This window comes from Chiloscyllium punctatum, chromosome 49, assembly GCF_047496795.1.
Source record: "Chiloscyllium punctatum isolate Juve2018m chromosome 49, sChiPun1.3, whole genome shotgun sequence".
NCBI lineage: Eukaryota > Metazoa > Chordata > Chondrichthyes > Orectolobiformes > Hemiscylliidae > Chiloscyllium > Chiloscyllium punctatum.
Genome location: NC_092787.1, coordinates 40690034 through 40710381, shown reverse-complemented (window position 1 = coordinate 40710381; position 20348 = coordinate 40690034). Strand labels below are relative to the sequence as shown.

The 20348-nt window shown below is 48.2% G+C and overlaps 1 protein-coding gene across 1 annotated transcript in view; it reads left to right on the top strand.

Annotated features, from left to right (window-relative positions):
* The window catches only part of LOC140469626 (uncharacterized), a 321689-nt gene that overhangs the window by 278753 nt on the left and 22588 nt on the right, over positions 1-20348 (top strand). Inside the window, exons 6-7 of the mRNA XM_072566310.1 lie at positions 2322-2600; positions 8717-8802. Of these exons, the coding sequence (XP_072422411.1) occupies positions 2322-2600; positions 8717-8802 (365 nt within the window). The remainder of the gene's footprint in view (positions 1-2321; positions 2601-8716; positions 8803-20348) is intronic.

Sequence of the window (20348 nt, the reverse complement as noted above, 5' to 3'; positions counted from 1 at the left end):
TGTGTCTGTGTGTGAGGGGCAGTGGGGAGTGTGTCTGTGTGTGAGGGGCAGTGGGGAGTGTGTCTGTGTGTAAGTGACAGTGGGGAGAGTGTCTGTGTGTAAGTGACAGTGGGGAGAGTGTCTGTGTGTAAGTGACAGTGGGGAGAGTGTCTGTGTGTAAGTGTCAGTGGGGAGTGTGTCTGTGTGTAAGTGGCAGTGGGGAGTGTGTCTGTGTGTGAGTGGCAGTGGGGAGAGTGTCTGTGTGTAAGTGGCAGTGGGGAGTGTGTCTGTGTGTGAGGGGCAGTGGGGAGTGTGTCTGTGTGTAAGTGGCAGTGGGGAGTGTGTCTGTGTGTAAGTGGCAGTGGGGACAGTGTCTGTGTGTAAGTGACAGTGGGGAGTGTGTCTGTGTGTAAGTGGCAGTGGGGAGTGTGTCTGTGTGTGAGTGGCAGTGGGGAGTGTGTCTGTGTGTAAATGGCAGTGGGGAGTGTGTCTGTGTGTGAGGGGCAGTGGGGAGTGTGTCTGTGTGTGAGTGACAGTGGGGTGTGTGTCTGTGTGTGAGTGGCAGTGGGGACAGTGTCTGTGTGTAAGTGACAGTGGGGAGTGTGTCTGTGTGTAAGTGACAGTGGGGAGTGTGTCTGTGTGTAAGTGACAGTGGGGAGTGTGTCTGTGTGTGAGGGGCAGTGGGGAGTGTGTCTGTGTGTGAGTGGCAGTGGGGAGTGTGTCTGTGTGTAAGTGACAGTGGGGAGTGTGTCTGTGTGTGAGGGGCAGTGGGGAGTGTGTCTGTGTGTGAGTGGCAGTGGGGAGTGTGTCTGTGTGTGAGGGGCAGTGGGGAGAGTGTCTGTGTGTGAGTGGCAGTGGGGAGTGTGTCTGTGTGTAAGTGACAGTGGGGAGTGTGTCTGTGTGTGAGTGGCAGTGGGGAGTGTGTCTGTGTGTGAGTGGCAGTGGGGAGTGTGTCTGTGTGTGAGGGACAGTGGGGAGTGTGTCTGTGTGTGAGTGGCAGTGGGGAGTGTGTCTGTGTGTGAGTGGCAGTGGGGAGTGTGTCTGTGTGTGAGGGGCAGTGGGGAGAGTGTCTGTGTGTGAGTGGCAGTGGGGAGTGTGTCTGTGTGTGAGTGGCAGTGGGGAGTGTGTCTGTGTGTAAGTGTCAGTGGGGAGTGTGTCTGTGTGTGAGGGGCAGTGGGGAGAGTGTCTGTGTGTGAGTGGCAGTGGGGAGTGTGTCTGTGTGTGAGTGGCAGTGGGGAGTGTGTCTGTGTGTAAGTGTCAGTGGGGAGTGTGTCTGTGTGTAAGTGTCAGTGGGGAGTGTGTCTGTGTGTAAGTGTCAGTGGGGAGTGTGTCTGTGTGTAAGTGTCAGTGGGGAGTGTGTCTGTGTGTGAGGGGCAGTGGGGAGAGTGTCTGTGTGTGAGTGGCAGTGGGGAGTGTGTCTGTGTGTGAGTGGCAGTGGGGTGTGTGTCTGTGTGTGAGGGGCAGTGGGGAGTGTGTCTGTGTGTAAGTGACAGTGGGGAGTGTGTCTGTGTGTAAGTGGCAGTGGGGAGTGTGTCTGTGTGTAAGTGTCAGTGGGGAGTGTGTCTGTGTGTGAGTGTCAGTGGGGAGAGTGTCTGTGTGTGAATGGCAGTGGGGAGTGTGTCTGTGTGTGAGGGGCAGTGGGGAGTGTGTCTGTGTGTAAGTGTCAGTGGGGAGTGTGTCTGTGTGTGAGGGGCAGTGGGGAGAGTGTCTGTGTGTGAGTGGCAGTGGGGAGTGTGTCTGTGTGTAAGTGTCAGTGGGGAGTGTGTCTGTGTGTGAGTGTCAGTGGGGAGAGTGTCTGTGTGTGAATGGCAGTGGGGAGTGTGTCTGTGTGTGAGGGGCAGTGGGGAGAGTGTCTGTGTGTGAATGGCAGTGGGGAGTGTGCCTGTGTGTAAGTGACAGTGGGGACAGTGTCTGTGTGTGAGTGGCAGTGGGGTGTGTGTCTGTGTGTGAGGGGCAGTGGGGAGTGTGTCTGTGTGTAAGTGTCAGTGGGGAGTGTGTCTGTGTGTGAGGGGCAGTGGGGAGTGTGTCTGTGTGTAAGTGTCAGTGGGGAGTGTGTCTGTGTGTAAGTGTCAGTGGGGAGAGTGTCTGTGTGTGAGTGGCAGTGGGGAGTGTGTCTGTGTGTAAGTGTCAGTGGGGAGTGTGTCTGTGTGTGAGTGGCAGTGGGGAGTGTGTCTGTGTGTGAGTGCCATGGGGAGTGTGTCTGTGTGTAAGTGGCAGTGTGTGAGTGGCAGTGAGGAGTGTGTCTGTGTGTGAGGGGCAGTGTGTGAGTAGTAATGACTGTACAACAATGATTGAATCAACTGGCATCTTCTCATTCTGATCATCTTTCCATTTCGCCACAGACAATGTCACAGTGAAGTTGACTGCAAATATCATTGGAATCCCGGGAGTATCGTCGATGCTAAATTTGTTGGGATTTCGCTTTCAGTCTCTGGCACCAGAACCATCCAAAATGGGAGACAGAACCTTCTTAATGACATGTGAACAAGCAGGAATGGGTGATGTTTCGAGTCTGTCTACACTCCCCATTTCCCATGCTCACCCTGTGGCTGTAATCTTCCCTCACTGGAATCCCGATAGGCTGCTTGGTATAGCACAACAAGCCATCGCCGCTCTGATTGGTCAGTATCAGATATTTTATACTAAGCCCTCAGTCCGATTGGTTTGTGTCTGTTTTACCTCAAGCTCATCTGTCACCCCAAAATAACCTTGAAGATGTCCCAATACCAACACTGTACATTCCAGCACACTCCAATACCCTCACTCTGCCCTCCTTCATTTACCAGGAGCTTCATTCTATTACCCACCACCCAAAAATATCCTTGCAACCCCATTAATGGCAACATGGTGCTTTGGTAGTTCGTACTGCTACCTCACAAGACAAGGGACATGGGGTTAATTTCGCCCTCGGGTGTCTGCCTATATGGAATTTTGCATTCTCCCCATGTCTCTGTGGAAAACTCTGGGTTCTACAGTTTCCTCCCACAGTCCAAAGATGTACAGATTAGGTGTATTGGTCATGTTTGATTGGCCATAGTGTCCAGGGGTTTGCAGGTTAGATGGATTAACCATGGGAAATGCAGGGTTACCGGGGTCGGGTAGGACAGGCCATGTGGGATGGTGTGAACTTGGTGGACCGAATGGCCTGCTTCCAAACTGTAGGGATTCTATGATACAAATCCCTCAGTCAACTCTCCATTACACGCCACCCAGTATCTACCCAGCTATCCCTTTGAACATTCCTATGAGATCACCTCTTCTTCTATGTTCTGGCTTACATAGGCCTGGTCCATTCAATACTCGTCACAATATTCCTCCAGCACAGATTCACTTGCATATCTTTGAACCTCATTTACTCCATCCATTACTCTCAAGGTGGTCTCCTATACATCGAAGAGACTGAGTACAGACTCGGGAACTGGTTCAGGGAACATCTCTGGTCTGTACGCACCAACCAACCCCACCTTCTGGTGGCCATCCATTTCAACTCCCCCTCCCACTCCCCCGATGCCGTGTCTATTCTGGGCCTCTTCTACTGCCTGAACAAGGCCACCCGCAAACTGGAAGAGGAACACCTCATCTTCCACCTCGGGAGCTTACGATCACACGGTCTCAACATTGAACTCACCAGTTTCCAAAACCCCCCACCCCAACCTAGATCCAATCCTCCCACTCGGCACCACTCTCTTGACCTGACCTGCCTGTCCATCTATCTTACCACCTATCCACTCCGCCCTTCTCACCAACCTATCAAAATCACCTCCTACCTGCAATCACCTCTCACTATCCCACCTACCTTTTCCCCAGCCCCACCCCCCCTCACCGTATTTATTTCTCAGCTCCCTTGCCCCTCCCCCAGTCCTGATGAAGGGTCCTGCCTGAAATGTCAACTCTCCTGCTCCTCAGTTGCTGCCTGACCTGCTGTGCCTTTTCCAGCACCACTCAAATACTCCTCACAAGACAATCTCTTACTCCAGCCATCTTTTGGTAGCTCCATGCAGGTACAGTGGTCAATTCAAGAAGAAAATTTAAAAGCATGTAACATATGGAGCGGCACAGTGGCTCAGTGGTTAGCACTGCTGCCTCACAGCACCAAGGTCCCAGGTTTGATTCCAGCCTCGAGTGACTGTCTGTGTGGAGTTTGCACGTTCTCCCCATGTCTGCGTGGGTTTCCACCGGGTGCATCGGTTTCCCCCCACAGTCCAAAGATGTGTAGGTCAGGTGGATTGGCCATACTAAATTGACCGTAGTGTTAGGTGCGTTAATCAGAGGGAAATGGGTCTGGGTGGGTTACTCTTCGGAGGGTTGGTGTGGACTAGTTGGGCCGAAGGGCCTGTTTCCACACTGTAGGGAATCTAATTCACTCAGGAACAGGACATTGTTGTCGATATGAATACTAAGGCACGAATAAGTAGAATGGATGGCTTTGAGATATGTAGAGAAGAGGTGTTGGAAATTCTGGCAAGGGTGAAAATAGATAAGTCCCCTGGGCCTGATGGCATTTATCCTAGGATTCTCTGGGAAGCAAGGGAGGAGATTGCAGTGCCATTGGCCTTGATTTTTGTGTCCTCTTTGTCTACAGGAGTAGTGCCAGAGGACTGGAGGCTAGCAAACGTGGTTCCCTTGTTCAAGAAGGGGAGTAGGGATAATCCTAGTAACTATAGGCCAGTGAGTCTCACTTCTGTTGTGGGCAAAGTCTTAGAGAGAATTGTAAGGGATAGGATTTATGCACATCTGGATAAGAATAATGTGATCAAGGATAGTCAGCATGGTTTTGTGAAGGGCAGGTCATGCCTCACAAACCTTATTGAATTCTTTGAGAAGGTGACTAAGGAGGTAGATGAGGGGAAAGCGGTAGATGTGGTATATATGGATTTTAGTAAGGCGTTTGATAAGGTCCCCCATGGTAGGCTACTGCAGAAAATACAGAGATATGGCATTGAGGGTGAGTTGGAGGTTTGGATTAGGAATTGGCTGGCTGGAAGAAGACAAAGGGTAGTAGTTGATGGCAAAGGTTCATCTTGGAGTGCCGTCACTAGCGGTGTTCCGCAAGGATCTGTTTTGGGACCATTGCTGTTTGTCATTTTTATAAATGACCTGGAGGAAGGGTTAGAAGGTTGGGTGAGCAAGTTTGCGGATGATACGAAAGTCGGTCGACTTGTTGACAGTGAGGAAGGATGTGGCAGGTTACAGCGGGATATAGAGAAGCTGCAGAGCTGGGCAGAAAGGTGGCAAATGGAGTTCAATGTAGCTAAGTGTGAGGTGATTCACTTTGGTAAGAGTAACAAAAAGATGGGGTACTGGGCTAATGGTCGGATACTTGGTAGTGTGGAAGAGCAGAGGGATCTTGGTGTCCATGTACACAGATCTCTGAAAGTTGCCACCCAGGTAAATAGTGCAGTGAAGAAGGCATATGGCGTACTGGCTTTTATTGGTAGAGGAATTGAGTTCCGGAGTCCTGAGGTCATGCTGCAGTTGTATAAGACTCTGGTGCGGCCGCATCTGGAATATTGTGTGCAGTTTTGGTCGCCATACTATAGGAAGGATGTGGAGGCACTGGAACGGGTGCAGAGGAAGTTTACCAGGATGTTGCCTGGTGTGGTAGGAAGATCCTATGAGGTAAGGCTGAGGCACTTGGGGTTGTTTTCATTGGAGAAAATAAGGTTTAGGGGTGACTTGATAGAGGTGTACAAGATGATTAGGGGGTTAGATAGGGTTGACAGTGAGAACCTTTTTCCACGTATGGAGTCAGCTATTACAAGGGGGCATAGCTTTAAATTAAGGGGGGTAGATATAAGACTGATGTTAGGGGTAGGTTCTTCACTCAGCGAGTCGTGAGTTCATGGAATGCCCTGCCAGTAGCAGTGGTGGACTCTCCCTCTTTATGGGCATTTAAACGGGCATTGGATAGGCATATGGAGGATAGTGGGCTAGCGTAGGTTAGGTGGGCTTGGATCGGCGCAACATTGAGGGCCAAAGGGCCTGTACTGCGCTGTATTCTTCTATGTTCTATGTTCTATAATCTAATCTAATCATATATTAAAGCATTTGTGTTGTAAATTAAAATATTAAAGTTTCTGTGCTCAAAAGAACAAACGTGATTATAAAGGGCTCTGAGAAGACTTGCAAAGTACTATGCAGTTTTTTTCCCCTTTATTTCTTGATGGGACTCGCATGTCTCTGGCAAGACCACTTTTAGCCAGTGGCTCAGTGGCTCAGTGGCTAACACTGCTGCTTCAGTGCCAGGAACCTGGGTTCAACTCCAGCCTCGGGCAACTGTCTGTGTGGAGTTTGCACATTCTCCCCATGTCCACGTGGGTTTCCTCCGGGTGCTCCAGTTTCCTCCCACAGTCCAAAAATGTGCAGGTTAGGGTGGATTGGCCATGCTAAATTGCCCATAGTGTTCAAGGATGTGTATGTTAAGGGCATTAGTCAGGAATAAATATAGAGTAATAGGGGATTGGATCTGGATGGGTTACTCTTCGGAGGGTTGGTGTAGACTTGTTGGGTCCAAAGGCCTGTTTCCGCACTGTAGAGTTTCTGTGATATTGATTGGCCCTTGAACTCATTGGCTTCTTGACGCCCACTTCAGAGAGCATTTCAGAGTCAACTACATTTCTCTGGATCTGGAGTTACAAGTGGGGTAGACTTAGGGGAGACTTATAAGGGCAGCAGATTTCCTTCCCTGAAAGTCATTAATGAATTAAACGGGTTCATTACTGACACCCAGCTTTCAATTCCAGATTTTATTTGTCGTTTTCATTTACTTTGCCACTTTTGGATTTGAGCTTGTGCCTCAGCAATCTCCCAGTTATCAGCCCAGTGATATTACCACTGGGTCCCATTCTCAACACATTAAAAGTCTGGATAAGATAAAGTTTCAGGCTGAAGACCTTTCTCAGTTTTGGGAGATGTTAGAGATGAACAGACTGTAGCCAAAGACAGAGCCAGGCAAAATACAGGGAGCAGAGGAGTGTGAGAGAATTAACGGGAATGCCCACAATAGGGGTGAAAGGTAGGAGAGATTTAATGACAAAAGAGATGATAATAAAGAACAAAGAAAATTACAGCACGGGAACAGGTCCTTTGGCCCTCCAAGCCAGCGCCAATCCAGATCCTCTTTTGAAACATCTCGCCTATTTTCTAAGGATCTGTATCCCTCTGCTCCCTGCTCACTCATGTATCTGTCCAAATACATCTTAAATGACGCTATAGTGCACACCTCTACTACCTCTGCTGGCAATGCGTTCCAGACACCTACCACCCTCCACACATATCTCCCCTAAACCTTTCCCCTCTCACTTTCAACTCGTGACTCCTAATAATTGAGTCCCCCACTTTGGGAAAAAGCTTCTTGCTATCCACCCTGTCTATACCTCTCATGATTTTGTAGACTTCAATCAGGTCCCCCTCAACCTCTGTCTTTCTAACGAAAATAATCCTAATCTACTCAAACTCTCTTCATTGCTAGCATCCTCCATATCAGGCAACATCCTCGAGCACCTCCTCTGCACCCTCTCCAAAGCATCCACATTCTTCTGGTAATGTGGTGACCAGAAGTTTATGCAGTATTCCAAATGTGACCCAACCGAAGTCTTATACAACTGTAACATGACCTGCCAACTCTTGTACTCAATACCCTGTCCAATGAAGGAAAGCTTGCGTATGCCTTTTTGACCACTCTATTGACCTGCATTGCAACCTTCCCTGCTGCCTTCTTAAACAAGGGGACAACATTAGCATTTATCTAGTCCATGTTCAAGGATGCTGCAAAGATATCCATTAAAGCCCAAGCTGTTTCCTCTCTTGTTTCCCTCAGTAACCTGAGGACCTGGGGACTTGTCTGCCTTAATGCCTTTTATAATACCCAACACTTCCTCCCTCCTTATGCCAACTTGACCTAGAGTAATCAAACATCTATCCCTAACCTCAACATCCATCATGTCCCTCTCCTTGGTGAATACCAACACAAAGTACTAGTTAAGAATCTCACTCATTTTCTCTGACTCCACACATAACTTTCCTCTGTCCTTGAGTGGGTCAACCCTTTCTCTAGTTACCCTCTTGCTCCTTATAAATGAATAAAAGGCTTTGGGGTTTTCCTTAACTCTGTTTGCTAAAGATATCTCAGGACCCCTTTTAGCCCTCTTAATTCCTCTTTTCATGCCCAATATTCTTCCAAAGCTTCTTTTGTATTCCGTCATCTAGACCTTATGGATGCTTGATTTTTCCTCTTAGCTAGTCTCACAATTTCACCTGTCATCCATGGTTCCCTAATTTTGCCATTTCTACCCCTCATTTTCACAGGAACATGTCTGTCTTGCACTCTAATCAACCTCTCTTTAAAAACCTCCCACATATTAAACGCGATCTTATCTTCAATGCCTCAGAAAAGGGGTGATAATGGGACCAGAAACTAGAGAAAGGTTTTTAAATTTTAATTAATGATGATTAATTTTCAGCAGAGAGATTCAGTGGCTGAGTGCTCATCACCCGAGCTGCCATTTGTCCATCAGTTGTAAATTTAAAGCCTCTGGCCTCAGACATGTACAGGTGACCCAGGCTGATTGATGTATGCATTCCCAAGGGAGTGCTGCATTGTTGGAGGTGCCATCAGCCAGGTAAGATGTCAAACCAGGGCACTGCCTGTGTAGCCACTGTGCTCATGCAGGCATGGTGTTCTGAAACACTGAATTAAATGGGGTAATGTATGAGTATATGTTTGTGCTGGTTTCAGATCTCAGTGCCTGCTCTCAGTGTGTGAATGCCTTGATCTGGATTCTGCCTCTGACCTGTGAACGACTGGAACAGCTGATCAATTTGGTAGGTATCATTTCACCCCCAAAAGTTCCAAAGGCACAGGATCTGCAGCTACTGTCGTCCACTCTACTTGTGCTACAGAAATGATTGCTTTCTGGGACTTACTCTGTGAGCACAGGAAAAACAGCATGAATTCAGGTTAGGGTGGATTGGCCATCCTAAATTGCCCACAGTATCCAGGGATGTGCAGGCTAGGTGGATTGGCCATGGAAATGCAGTTTTACAGGAATAGGGGGGAGGTAGGTGCATGTATCTGCGTGGGATGCTCTTCAGAGGGGCATTGTGGACTTGAAGAGCCAAATGTAGGAATTCTATACAAAAACAAGTTCTTGAAAAGCTCAGCAGGTCTGGCAGCATCTGTAATGAGAAATTAGAGTTAATGTTTCGGGTCCAGTGACCATTCCTCAGAACTGATAATAACAAGGAAAATGTTGGTTTATATGTTGAAGATTGGGTGGGGGAAGAGGATAAGGAATAAACAATAGGTGGGGTACAGCCCAAAGAGACAGAAGAATAGTTGGATGAACAATGGAGTGGATAACAATCTAGCTAAGAGGGTGAAGTGCTGTTAATGGAGACTGTTAGTGGCTAACAACATGTAGTGTGTAATGGCAGACTATGTGATAACAAGGCCTGGTGTGTGGGGTTGGGGGCTAAGACATGGGAGAGATCAGGCCCTAAAATTAGTGAATTCCATAGTAAGTCCAGAGGGCTGCAGGGTCCCCAAGCCAAAAATGAGGTGTTGCTCTTCCAGCTTCCACTGGAACACTGCAGCAAGCCTGAGACAGAGATGTTGGCCAGGAAACAGAATGGAGTGTTAAAGTGGCAGGCAAATGGAAGCTCAGGGTCTTTTTTTTATGGGGCGAACATGGATGTTCTATGAAGTGGTTACCTGGTTTGCACATCGTTTCCCCAATGTAGAGGAGAGCACATTGTGAGCAGTGAACGCAGTGGGGAGAGGAAAGGTAAAGTGCTGGTTTACCTGGAAGTTATGGTTGAGAACTTGGATTCTGAGGAGGGAGAAGGTAAATGACCAGGTGTTACACCTTCAGTAGCTGCAGAGGAAAGTGCCGTGGGGCTGTTGGGAAGAGGAGTGGGGACGGGGGGAGTGGTGGTGGTGTTGATGATGGGAGTGAAGGAAGAGTAAACCAAGGTGACCTGAAGTGAATGGTGCCCTGAAGAAGGTGGGGCTGGAAAAGCACAGCAGGTCAGGCAGCATCCAAGGAGCAGGAAAATCAACATTTTGGGCAGGAGCCCTTCGTCAGGATTCAGGAAGGGAATATGTGTCTGGTGGTGGCATCTCGCTGGAGGTGTTGGAAATGGCGGTTGATGATCTTCTGGATGTGGATACTGGTTGGGATGGTAGGTAAGGACAAGGGGAACCCTTGGTTTCCTTTTCTACATAGGACTTCTATGATTGGGGATGGGTTACTGTCTCTCCAGAGGAAGAAGCTGATGGATTTACTCTGCGCCCACGGGGATTAGTCATGAATGTTGGCGATAATGGGTATATCACTTTTTTGAACTGAAGAAGCGATCATAACATTTATGGGTCAGACATTTCCAAGAATTGCTAGTTCTACCTAGCAATTGATAAGTGGCTTATTGAAAGGTTTCCAACAAGTTAGTCAGTCAAAAAGCTTGAAAGTAATGCCAAGATAAACAGCAAGATGTTTTTGGATAGATAAAAAGGAAAAGGGAAGCCAAAGTGAGCATAGGACCCTCAGAGAAAGAGTCTGGAGAAATAATACTGGCCAACCAGGAAATGGCGGAGGAGTTGAATGAATACTTTCCATCAGTTTTTGTAATAGAAGACACTAATAGCATTCCAAAATTAATAAATAATCAACATGCAAAAGGAGGGGAAGAAAAAGAGATAGTGAAACGAATGGGGGTGAAGACTGATAACTGCTCTGGGCGTGATGGGATGTGTCCTGAGATATTCTCGGGAATAGCTACAGAGCTAATGGATGCTCTGGCACTAATCTCCCAGAAACGCTTAGATTCTGGAACAGTCTCAGATTGGAAAGCTGCCAATCTAATATCTTTATTTAAAAAGGCAAGGAGACAGAAAGACAGGTAGCTCCAGGCCAGTTATGTTAATGACAAAAAAAATTTGCAGATACTTCAATCCAAGGTAGACAAGCAGGAGGCTGGAAGAACGCAGCAAGCCAGGCAACATCAGGAGGGGGAGATGTCAATGTTTTGGGTGTAAACCCTTTTTCAGGACTTGACAGGTTACAGCCGATACATAATGTTCTGACATTGGAGACAGTCCCCCAGACAGTCCCTGGGTAATGAGGGTCTTATGAGGGGTGCTTGAGTAAGTTGTACCTTGTAGGAGAGTCTTGGCCAGAATGGATCATCTCAGAATAAGGGTTTGCACTCTAAGATATTGATGTGGGGGATTATTCCTCTCCGAGGAGAGTGAATTTGTGAAATGTTTTACCGCTATGGGCTGTCAAGGTAAGGTCATTGAGGATATGTTGAGCTGGGCAGATCTTTACTCAAGGGTTATAGGGAAAAGGCAGGGAAGTGAAGTTGAGTATTATCAGATCAGCCAGGGTCTCATGGAATGAGACAAAAAAAACTGCAGATGCTGGATTCCAATGTAGACAGGCAGGAGGCTGGAAGAACATGCAAGCCAGGAGCTAGAGAAGTCGATGTTCTGGGTGTAACCCTTCTTCAGGATGGTTGGGAGGGAGGAGCTGCAGATAAAGGGGCTGGCGGGGCCAGGGTGGTGAAGTGGGGACAGGTGAAGACAGGTAGAGGGTATGACCTGGTTGGTCAATGGGCAGAATGAATCCAGTTGATGGCAGGGAGCAGTGGAAGGGAGAGGGAGGGGCTGGGAAGGGAGTCAGGGGATGGAGAAGGAAGTTATTTGAAATTGGAGAACTCAGTGTTGAGTCCTCCAGGCTATAGGCTGCCCAGGGGGAAGATGAGGTGTTGTTCCTCCAATAGGAGCTGTGGTTTGTTTTGGCAATGGAGGAGGCCGAGGGTGGTCATGTCGGAAAGGGAGTGGTTGGGGGTTGTTTTGGCAATGATCTCATGGAATGGCCGACTCAATGGGCTGAATGGCCTATTTCTGCTCCTAGGTTTATGGTTTTATGATCTTATGCACAGTTTGGGAGGCACTGCAGAGGAGTTCAAAGGACAGTTATTTGGAAAAGACATAGAGAACAACAAAGAACAACATAGAGAACACAGAGAGATCTTGGAGTGCAGGTTCATAGCTCCTTGAAAGTGGAGTTGCAGGTGGATAGGATAGTGAAGAAGGCATTTGATATGCTTTCCTTTATTGGTCAGAGTATTGAGTACAGGAGTTGGGAGGTCATGTTGCGGCTGTACAGGTTGTTGGTTAGGCCACTGTTGGAATATTACGTGCAATCCTGGTCTCCTTCCTATCGGAAAGATGTTGGGAAACTTGAAAGGGTTCAGAAAAGATCTACAAGGATGTTGCCAGGGTTGGAGCTATAGGGAGAGGCTGAACAGGCTGGGGCTGTTTTCCCTGGAGCATCGGAGGCTGAGGGGTGACTTTATAGAGGTTTACAAAATTATGAGGGGCATGGATAGGATGTTTTCCCTGGTGTCAGGGAGTCCAGAACTAGAGGGGCATAGGTTTAGGATGAGAAGGGAAAGATATAAAAGAGACCTAAGGGGCAACTTTTTCACACAGAGGGTGGTATGTGTATGGAATGAGCTGCCAGAGGATGTGGTAGAGACTGGTACAATTGCAACATTTAAGAGGCATTTGGATGGATATATGAATAGGAAGGATTTGGAGGGATATGGGCTGGGTCCTGGCAGGTGGGACTAGATTGGGTTGGGATATCTGGTCAGCGTGGACAGATTGGACCGAATGGTCTGTTTCCATGCTGTACATCTCTATGACTCTATGAGTCTAAAGGTAGAATCAGACTCTGTGTTCGGAGTGCTGCAATTAGTACTGCTGGGAAAACAGTGAAACTGCACAGGTTCATTGTAGGGGACTTACTGAAGAGTCAGTAGCAGTAGGCTGGCTCTGTACTATTAGAACTCAGGAAGTGGCTTGAGGAATAAGTAGGTGGCTCCATTTTAGAATCAGGATTCAGAAGAAGTTCTGAGGTGCTGAGAAAGCACCTTCACTGCAGCTGAGAGAGCGGGGTTTGAGAAGCTCACAAAAGTATTTGTCTGATGCAAATCAGAAAGATTGGAGGTGGGGGAAGCAACCTGAGGCCGGACAGACTCGGTGAAGCCAACTGTAGGTGAGGCGCTGGAGTTATGCTTGTGAGTGATTAGGGGATGCAGTTTTGGAATGCAGTGGAGCTTAGACCAAAGGGTGGTCAATCAGAACAGCTGGGAGGTGGTCAATGATGGAGGTTGGCAAAAGTGAAGAATTGCGATCCCTTGTGAAGTTTAATTACAGTCGATGACCCACCATGTCATTAATGTCTGGAGTGGGGAGACATGTTACTGAGAAATCTGTGAGATCAGCCTCAATCGTGTTTAGTGTTTGAGCCATCTGTTTCCCAAATGTGAATTCCAGATGTTCATAATAAGTTAGATAAGTGTTGTAAATTTTGTTACTGCTCTAAAATTATATAATGAAGATTATTGTTGTTTGTTCAAATCATAAAATCTCACAGTTCTATTCTCTTATTAAGTCCTCTGGATCTTACACTTTGTTTACTTTGAAAATCAAACTTATTGGTCCACTAGCTGGATCGTAACATACATTTGGTGATTGGTCTAATTTTGTAACATCCTTCTTTCAGTATTCTCTCCATTAAACCAAAGACCATAAGAAATAGGAACAGGAGTTGGCCATTTGGGCCTTCAAGTCTGTTCTGCCATTCAATATGATCATGGTTGATCTGATGTTCCTCACGGCCACTTCCCTGCCCCTTTTCCTATAACGGGGGGAAAGTGAGGACTGCAGATGCTGGAGATCAGAGCTGAAAATGTGTTCAGGGAAAAGCGCAGCAGGTCAGGCAGCTCCAAGGAGCAGGAGAATCGACGTTTCGGGCATGAGCCCTTCTTCAGGAATGACGAAATTGTGTCCAGCAGGCTAAGATAAAAGGTAGGGAGGAGGGACTTGGGGGAGGGACGTTGGAAAGGCGACAGATGGAAGGAGGTTAAGATGAGGGTGATAGGCCGGAGTGGGGTTGGGGGCGGAGAGGTCAGGAAGAAGATTGCAGGTTAGGAAGGTGGTGCTGAGTTCGAGGGATGGGACTGAGACAAGGTGGGGGGAGGGGAAATGAGGAAACTGGAGAAATCTGAGTTCATCCCGTGTGGTTGGAGGGTTCCCAGGCGGAAGATGAGGCGCTCTTCCTCCAGCCATCGTGTTGCTATGGTCTGGCGATGGAGGAGTCTAAGGACCTGCATGTCCTTGGTGGAGTTGAAGTGTTGAGCCACAGTGTTGGTTGGTGCGGGTGTCCCAGAGGTGTTCTCTGAAACGTTCCGCAAGTAGGCGGCCTGTCTCCCCAATATAGAGGAGGCCACATCGGGTGCAGCAGATGCAGTAAATGGTGTGTGTGGAGAGTCAGGTGAATTTGTGACGGATATGGAAGGATCCCTTGGTGCCTTGGAGGGAAGTAAGGGGGGAGGTGTGGGCGCAAGTTTTGCATTTCTTGCGGTTTAAGGGGAAGGTGCCGGGAGTGGAGGTTGGGTTGGTGGGGGGTGTGGACCTGACGAGGGAGTTACAGAAGGAGTGGTCTTTTCAGAACACTGATAGGGGAGGGAAGGGAAATATATCCTTGGTGGTGGGGTCCGTTTGGAGGTGGCGGAAATGACGACGGATGATACAATGTATATGGAGGTTGGTGGGGTGGTAGGTGAGGACCAATGGGGTTCTGTCCTGGTGGCGATTGGAGGGGCGGGGCTCAAGGGCAGAGGAGCGGGAAGTGGAGGAGATGCGGTGGAGGGTATCGTCGATCATGTCTGGGGGGAAATTGCAGTCTTTGAAGAAGGATGCCATCTGGGTTGTACGGTATTGGAACTGGGTATGGTCTTATGGTCCTCCTGGGAGCAGATGCGGTGGAGATGAAGGAATTGGGAATATGGGATGGCGTTTTTACAGGGGGCAGGGTGGGAGGAGGTGTAGTCTAGGTAGCTGTGGGAATCAGTCGGTTTATAGTAAATGTCCGTGTTGATTCGGTCACCCAAGATAGAAATGGAGAGGTCTAGGAAGGGGAGGGAGGAGTCTGAGACGGTCCAGGTAAATTTGAGGTCGGGGTGGAAGGTGTTGGTAAAGTGGATGAAATGTTCAACCTCCTCGTGGGAGCACGAGGCAGCGCCGATACAGTCATCGATGTAGCAGAGGAAAAGGTGGGGGGTGGTGCCAGTGTAGCTGCGGAAGATGGACTGTTCCACATATCCTACGAAGAGGCAGGCATAGCTGGGGCCCATGCGGGAGAAGGGGTCGTCAGAGGGTGGGTCGAAGGAGGGGATCAGTGGAAGGGCACTGGTTGGTTTGTCAGTGGAAGGGCACTGGTTGGTTGCTGGAGGGTACTTCCTCGAAACCAAAGGAGGTCCGCATGGACCCCAGCTATGCCTGCCTCTTTGTAGGATATGTGGAACAGTCCATCTTCTGCAGCTACACTGGCACCAACCCCCACCTTTTCCTCCGCTACATCGATGACTGTATTGGCGCTGCCTCGTGCTCCCACGAGGAGGTTGGATAGTTCATCCACTTTATCAACACCTTCCACCCCGACCTCAAATTTACCTGGACCGTCTCAGACTCCTCCCTCCCCTTCCTAGACCTCTCCATCTCTATCTCGGGCGACCGAATCAACATGGACATTTACTATAAACCGACCGACTCCCACAACTACCTAAACTACACCTCCTCCCACCCTGCCCCCTGTAAAAACGCCATCCATATTCCCAATTCCTTCGTTTCCACCGCATCTGCTCCCAGGAGGACCAGTTCCAAAACCGTACAACCCAGATGGCCTCCTTCTTCAAATACCACAATTTCCCCCCAGACGTGATCGACGATGCCCTCCACCGCATCTCCTCCACATCCCGCTCCTCCACACTTGAACCCCGCCCCTCCAAGTGCCACCAGGACAGAACCCCACTGGTCCTCACCTACCACCCCACCAACCTCCATATACATCGTATCATCCGCCGTCATTTCCGCCACCTCCAAACGGACCCCATCACCAAGGATCTATTTCCCTCCCCTCCCCTACCAGCGTTCTGAAAAGACCACTCCCTCCGTGACTCCCTCGTCTGGTCCACACCCCCCACCAACCCAACCTCCACTCCCGGCACCTTCCCCTGCAACCGCAAGAAATGCAAAACTTGCGCCCCCACCTCCCCCCTCACTTCCCTCCAAGGCCCCAAGGAATCCTTCCATATCCGCCACAAATTCACCTGCACCTCCACACACATCATTTATTGCATCCACTGCACCCGATGTGGCCTCCTCTATATTGGGGAGACAGGCCGCCTACTTATGGAACATTTCAGAGAACACCTCTGGGACACCCGGACCAACCAACCCAACCAACCCCATGGCTCAACACTTCAACTCCCCCTCCCACTCCACCAAGGACATGCAGGTCCTTGGCCTCCTCCATCGCCAGACCATAGCCACACGACGGCTGGAGGAAGAGTGCCCCATCTTCCGCCTAGGAACCCTCCAACCACAAGGGATGAACTCAGATTTCTCCAGTTTCCTCATTTCCCCTCCCCCCACCTTGTCTCAGTCCCAACCCTCGAACTCAGCACCGCCTTCCAAACCTGCAATCTTCTTCCTGACCTCTCCGCCCCCACCCCCACTCCGGCCTATCACCCTCACCTTAACCTCCTTCCACCTATCGCATTTCCAACACCCCTCCCCCAAGTCCCTCCTCCCTACCTTTTATCTTAGCCTGCTGGGCACACTTTCCTCATTCCTGAAGAAGGGCTCATGCCCAAAACGTCGACTCTCCTGCTCCTTGGGTGCTGCCTGACCTGCTGTGCTTTTCCAGCAACACATTTTCAGCCCTTTTCCTATAACCTTTGATTCCCCAACTGATCATGAGTTTATCTCTCTCAGCCTTTAATCAAAAGGACTCTGTCCCACAGCTATATGTGGCAATGAGTTCCAAAGACTCTCAGCTTTCTGAGGGAAGAAATTTCTCCTCATTTCTGGCTTAAATTGGCACCGCTTTATTCTGAGACTGTACTCTCTGGTTCTAGATTCTCCCATGAGGGGAAACATCCTCTCAGTATTTACCCTGTCGAGCCCCTTAAGTCTATGTTTCAGCGAGATGACTCTCATTCTTTTAAACTACAATGACAAGAGTTCCAACTTGTTTAGTCTTTGCTCATAAGTCAATCCATCTATACCAGGGATCATCCCAGTGATCCTTCCCTGAGCTACCTACAATGAAATAATGTCTTTACTTAAATAAGGGGACCAAAACTGCTCGGAGTACTCCAGATGTGGCCTCCCCAGCACCCTGTACAGTTGCAGTAAGACTCTTACACTCTAAGCTCCTTGAAATAAGGGCCAACATTCCATTCCCCTTCCTGATGACCTGCTGCCCCTGTGTGCTAGCTTTCTGTGTTTCATGCACAAGAACCCCCAGGTCCCTATGTGTAACAGTTTTCTACACTTTCCCTCCATTTAAATATCACCCCGTTGTTTTGGTATCCCTTGCAAAATTAACAACTTCGCATTTTCCCAGGTTATACATCATTTGCCAACCTTTTGCCCACTTCCTTAACCTATCCAGATTTCTCTGTAAACTGTTTGTATCCCTCTCACAATCTGCCTGCCACCTAGTATTGTATTGTCTGCAAATTTGCTGATTTAGATTAAAACTAGAACATGTTGAAAGCACACTTGCGTGAAGAGAAACAGTTTGATGATGAAGTAAGTAAAGAAGGCATAATTAAAGAAACAAAAGACTGGTCAATAACAGGTTTAAATGAGCAAAGCAAACGTTTTCACCAACAGCTACGAACCAAATCCAATGGGCTGCTGATCTAAAACTTGATATGATATGAAGTCCCTGTGGAGACGGGTAATTTTTAAAATGATATCTGGATTCCCAGTGACTCAAACAATCACAGAAAATGATTTGAAGTTCCAAGGCTTTTAGTATAGCAGACTAAAATCAAATCAAACTAAAATCAACAAAGAGTAAATGTTATTTATTGGGCAAATAAATAACAGAAAGATATCTTTCTTAATACCTGAACGTGACCAAATGCTCCATGCCACTATTATGTAGATAAGTGCTCACTCTGTGATGTATTATACATTTTACAGAAACCAGGTCCAAGTTCCCAATAGGCTCTCATACCCTGTTTTATTGTCTGCTTTTCTTCCTTTCCCTTTCTCTTTATCTCTCTCACCTTTCAGTCTAGGGAACAGTTTGTGTTTGCATTTTCAGTTCTTCCATTATTTCATTAGTCCTTACTTTGATCCCAGCACAGATCTTATTTTTTTGTCCCTTTCACACCCTCTTTTTCCCCACTTCTACATTTGTTTAAACCAAGAATAGTTGTTTCCAGTCAATGAAAACTCAACTGAAATGGTAACTCTGTTTCTCTGTCCACAGATGCTGCTAGAACAGCTGAGCTTTCCAGAAGTTTCTGATTATATTTCAGATTTTCAACATCTGCAGGATTATGAACCCAGGAATGAATGGTGCTGGAGGAGACAGATAGCTATCTCCCTGCAGTACAACAGGCTGTACATTCCCTCACCACCTCTCCAATGTCCTGATGTTAACCTTATATCCATCTCCCTTCTTCCACTCCAACATTAAATGGCCAAGCCCCACCACCTCCCCACTCCCCCCACCCCCCCACAAGACCCTGGACAGTTCAGCCCCTCTTCCCCCTTCTTCCTTGAAAAGCCTCCTGTATTGTAAGTTCTTTGACCAAGGTTGTGATTGGCTTTCTGAAGAAGGGTCACTGGACCCGAAACATCAATTCTATTTTCTCTCCACAGATGCTGCCACACCTAATGAATTTTTCCAGCAATTTCTGTTTTTGTTTGTGATTATCTTTTTCATTCTCTCCTACCATACCCAATCTCCTTCACCTTACACTCCCTGAAAAGCCGTGGAATGGTTTTTGATGTTGAAGGCTAAATGCAGTGCTAGTTGTTGTTGCAATTAAGCCCTCAGAACATGTCATCGATGTAGCTCAAATATCCAGCCAAAGGTGCCACCATGTGTATGAGAGGCTCAATGTTTCCATTGTACAATGGGACATTGTTTTTTTCTTCCTTAGATGGGACAGTGTTGTGCACAGGGGGAGATATTTGGACTGACTTAGATAGCTTAGTGCATTAGGACTGCGGGCAGCAGATGTGCATTCATGTGTACGCGACTACAGTTGTAATGTTGGAATGGGGATCGAGTTAAGGATAAAGCAGGTTAACTCAAATGGGATCACTCTTCATTCTTCACAGGTGTCCAATTGGAATGAAGCAACAGTATGGATGGTGAGAAGGGTTTGAGGGTGTACTGTTCAGATTGAGCACAGTTTTCAATGGCTCCAAAACAGGTCAAAATAGCCTGATACCCAAAGGAATGAAGCTTGTCTTCAGCAGGGTATAAATCAGGCAGGAGTGGATCAGCCCTTAGCTCTGACAACACATTCTAAGAGGTGTTACCCCCTACTTTAGACTATCAAGAAGCTTAGAGGGGGGGTGAGATTTATGATCTGATGAAGATTTATGGGCGGCACGGTGGGTCAGTGGTTAGCACTGCTGCCTCACAGCGCCTGAGACCCGGGTTCAATTCCCACCTCAGGCGACTGACTGTGTGGAGTTTGCACATTCTCCCCGTGTCTGCGTGGGTTTCCTCCGGGTGTTCCGGTTTCCTCCCACAGTCCAAAGATGTGCGGGTCAGGTGAATTGGCCATGCTAAATTGCCCATAGTGTTAGGGGCAGGGGTAAATGTAGAGGTCTGGGTGGGTTGCGCTTCGGCAGGTCGGTGTGGACTTGTTGGGCCGAAGGGCCTGTTTCCACACTGTAATGTAATCTAATTATTTTCTTATTCTTTCACTGGGAAGGTCAGCATTTGTTGTCCATCCTTCATCACTCTTGGACATACAAGAACACAGTTTATCAGCAAGTCGGAGGCTGAGGGGTGACCTTATAGAGGTTTACAAAATTATGAGGGGCATGGATAGGGTAAATCGACAAAGTCTTTTCCCTGGGGTCGGGGAGTCCAGACCTAGAGGGCATAGGTTTAGGGTGAGAGGGGGAAAGATATAAAAGAGACCTGAGGGGCAACATTTTCACGCAGAGGGTGGTATGTGTATGGAATGAGCTGCCAGAGGATGTGGTGGAGGCTGGTACAATTGCAACATTTAAGAGGCATCTGGATGGGTATATGAATAGGAAGGATTTGGAGGGATATGGGCCGGGTGCTGGCAGGTGGGACTAGATTGGGTTGGGATATCTGGCCGGCATGGACGGGTTGGACCGAAGGGTCTGTTTCCGTGCTGTATGACTCTATGACTCTATTTGGCACCTTGCCCCCCTCCAATCTTTCTCCTTCTCTCTTCACAGGATCATGGCTAATCTGACTGTGACCCCAGTTTCCAATCTG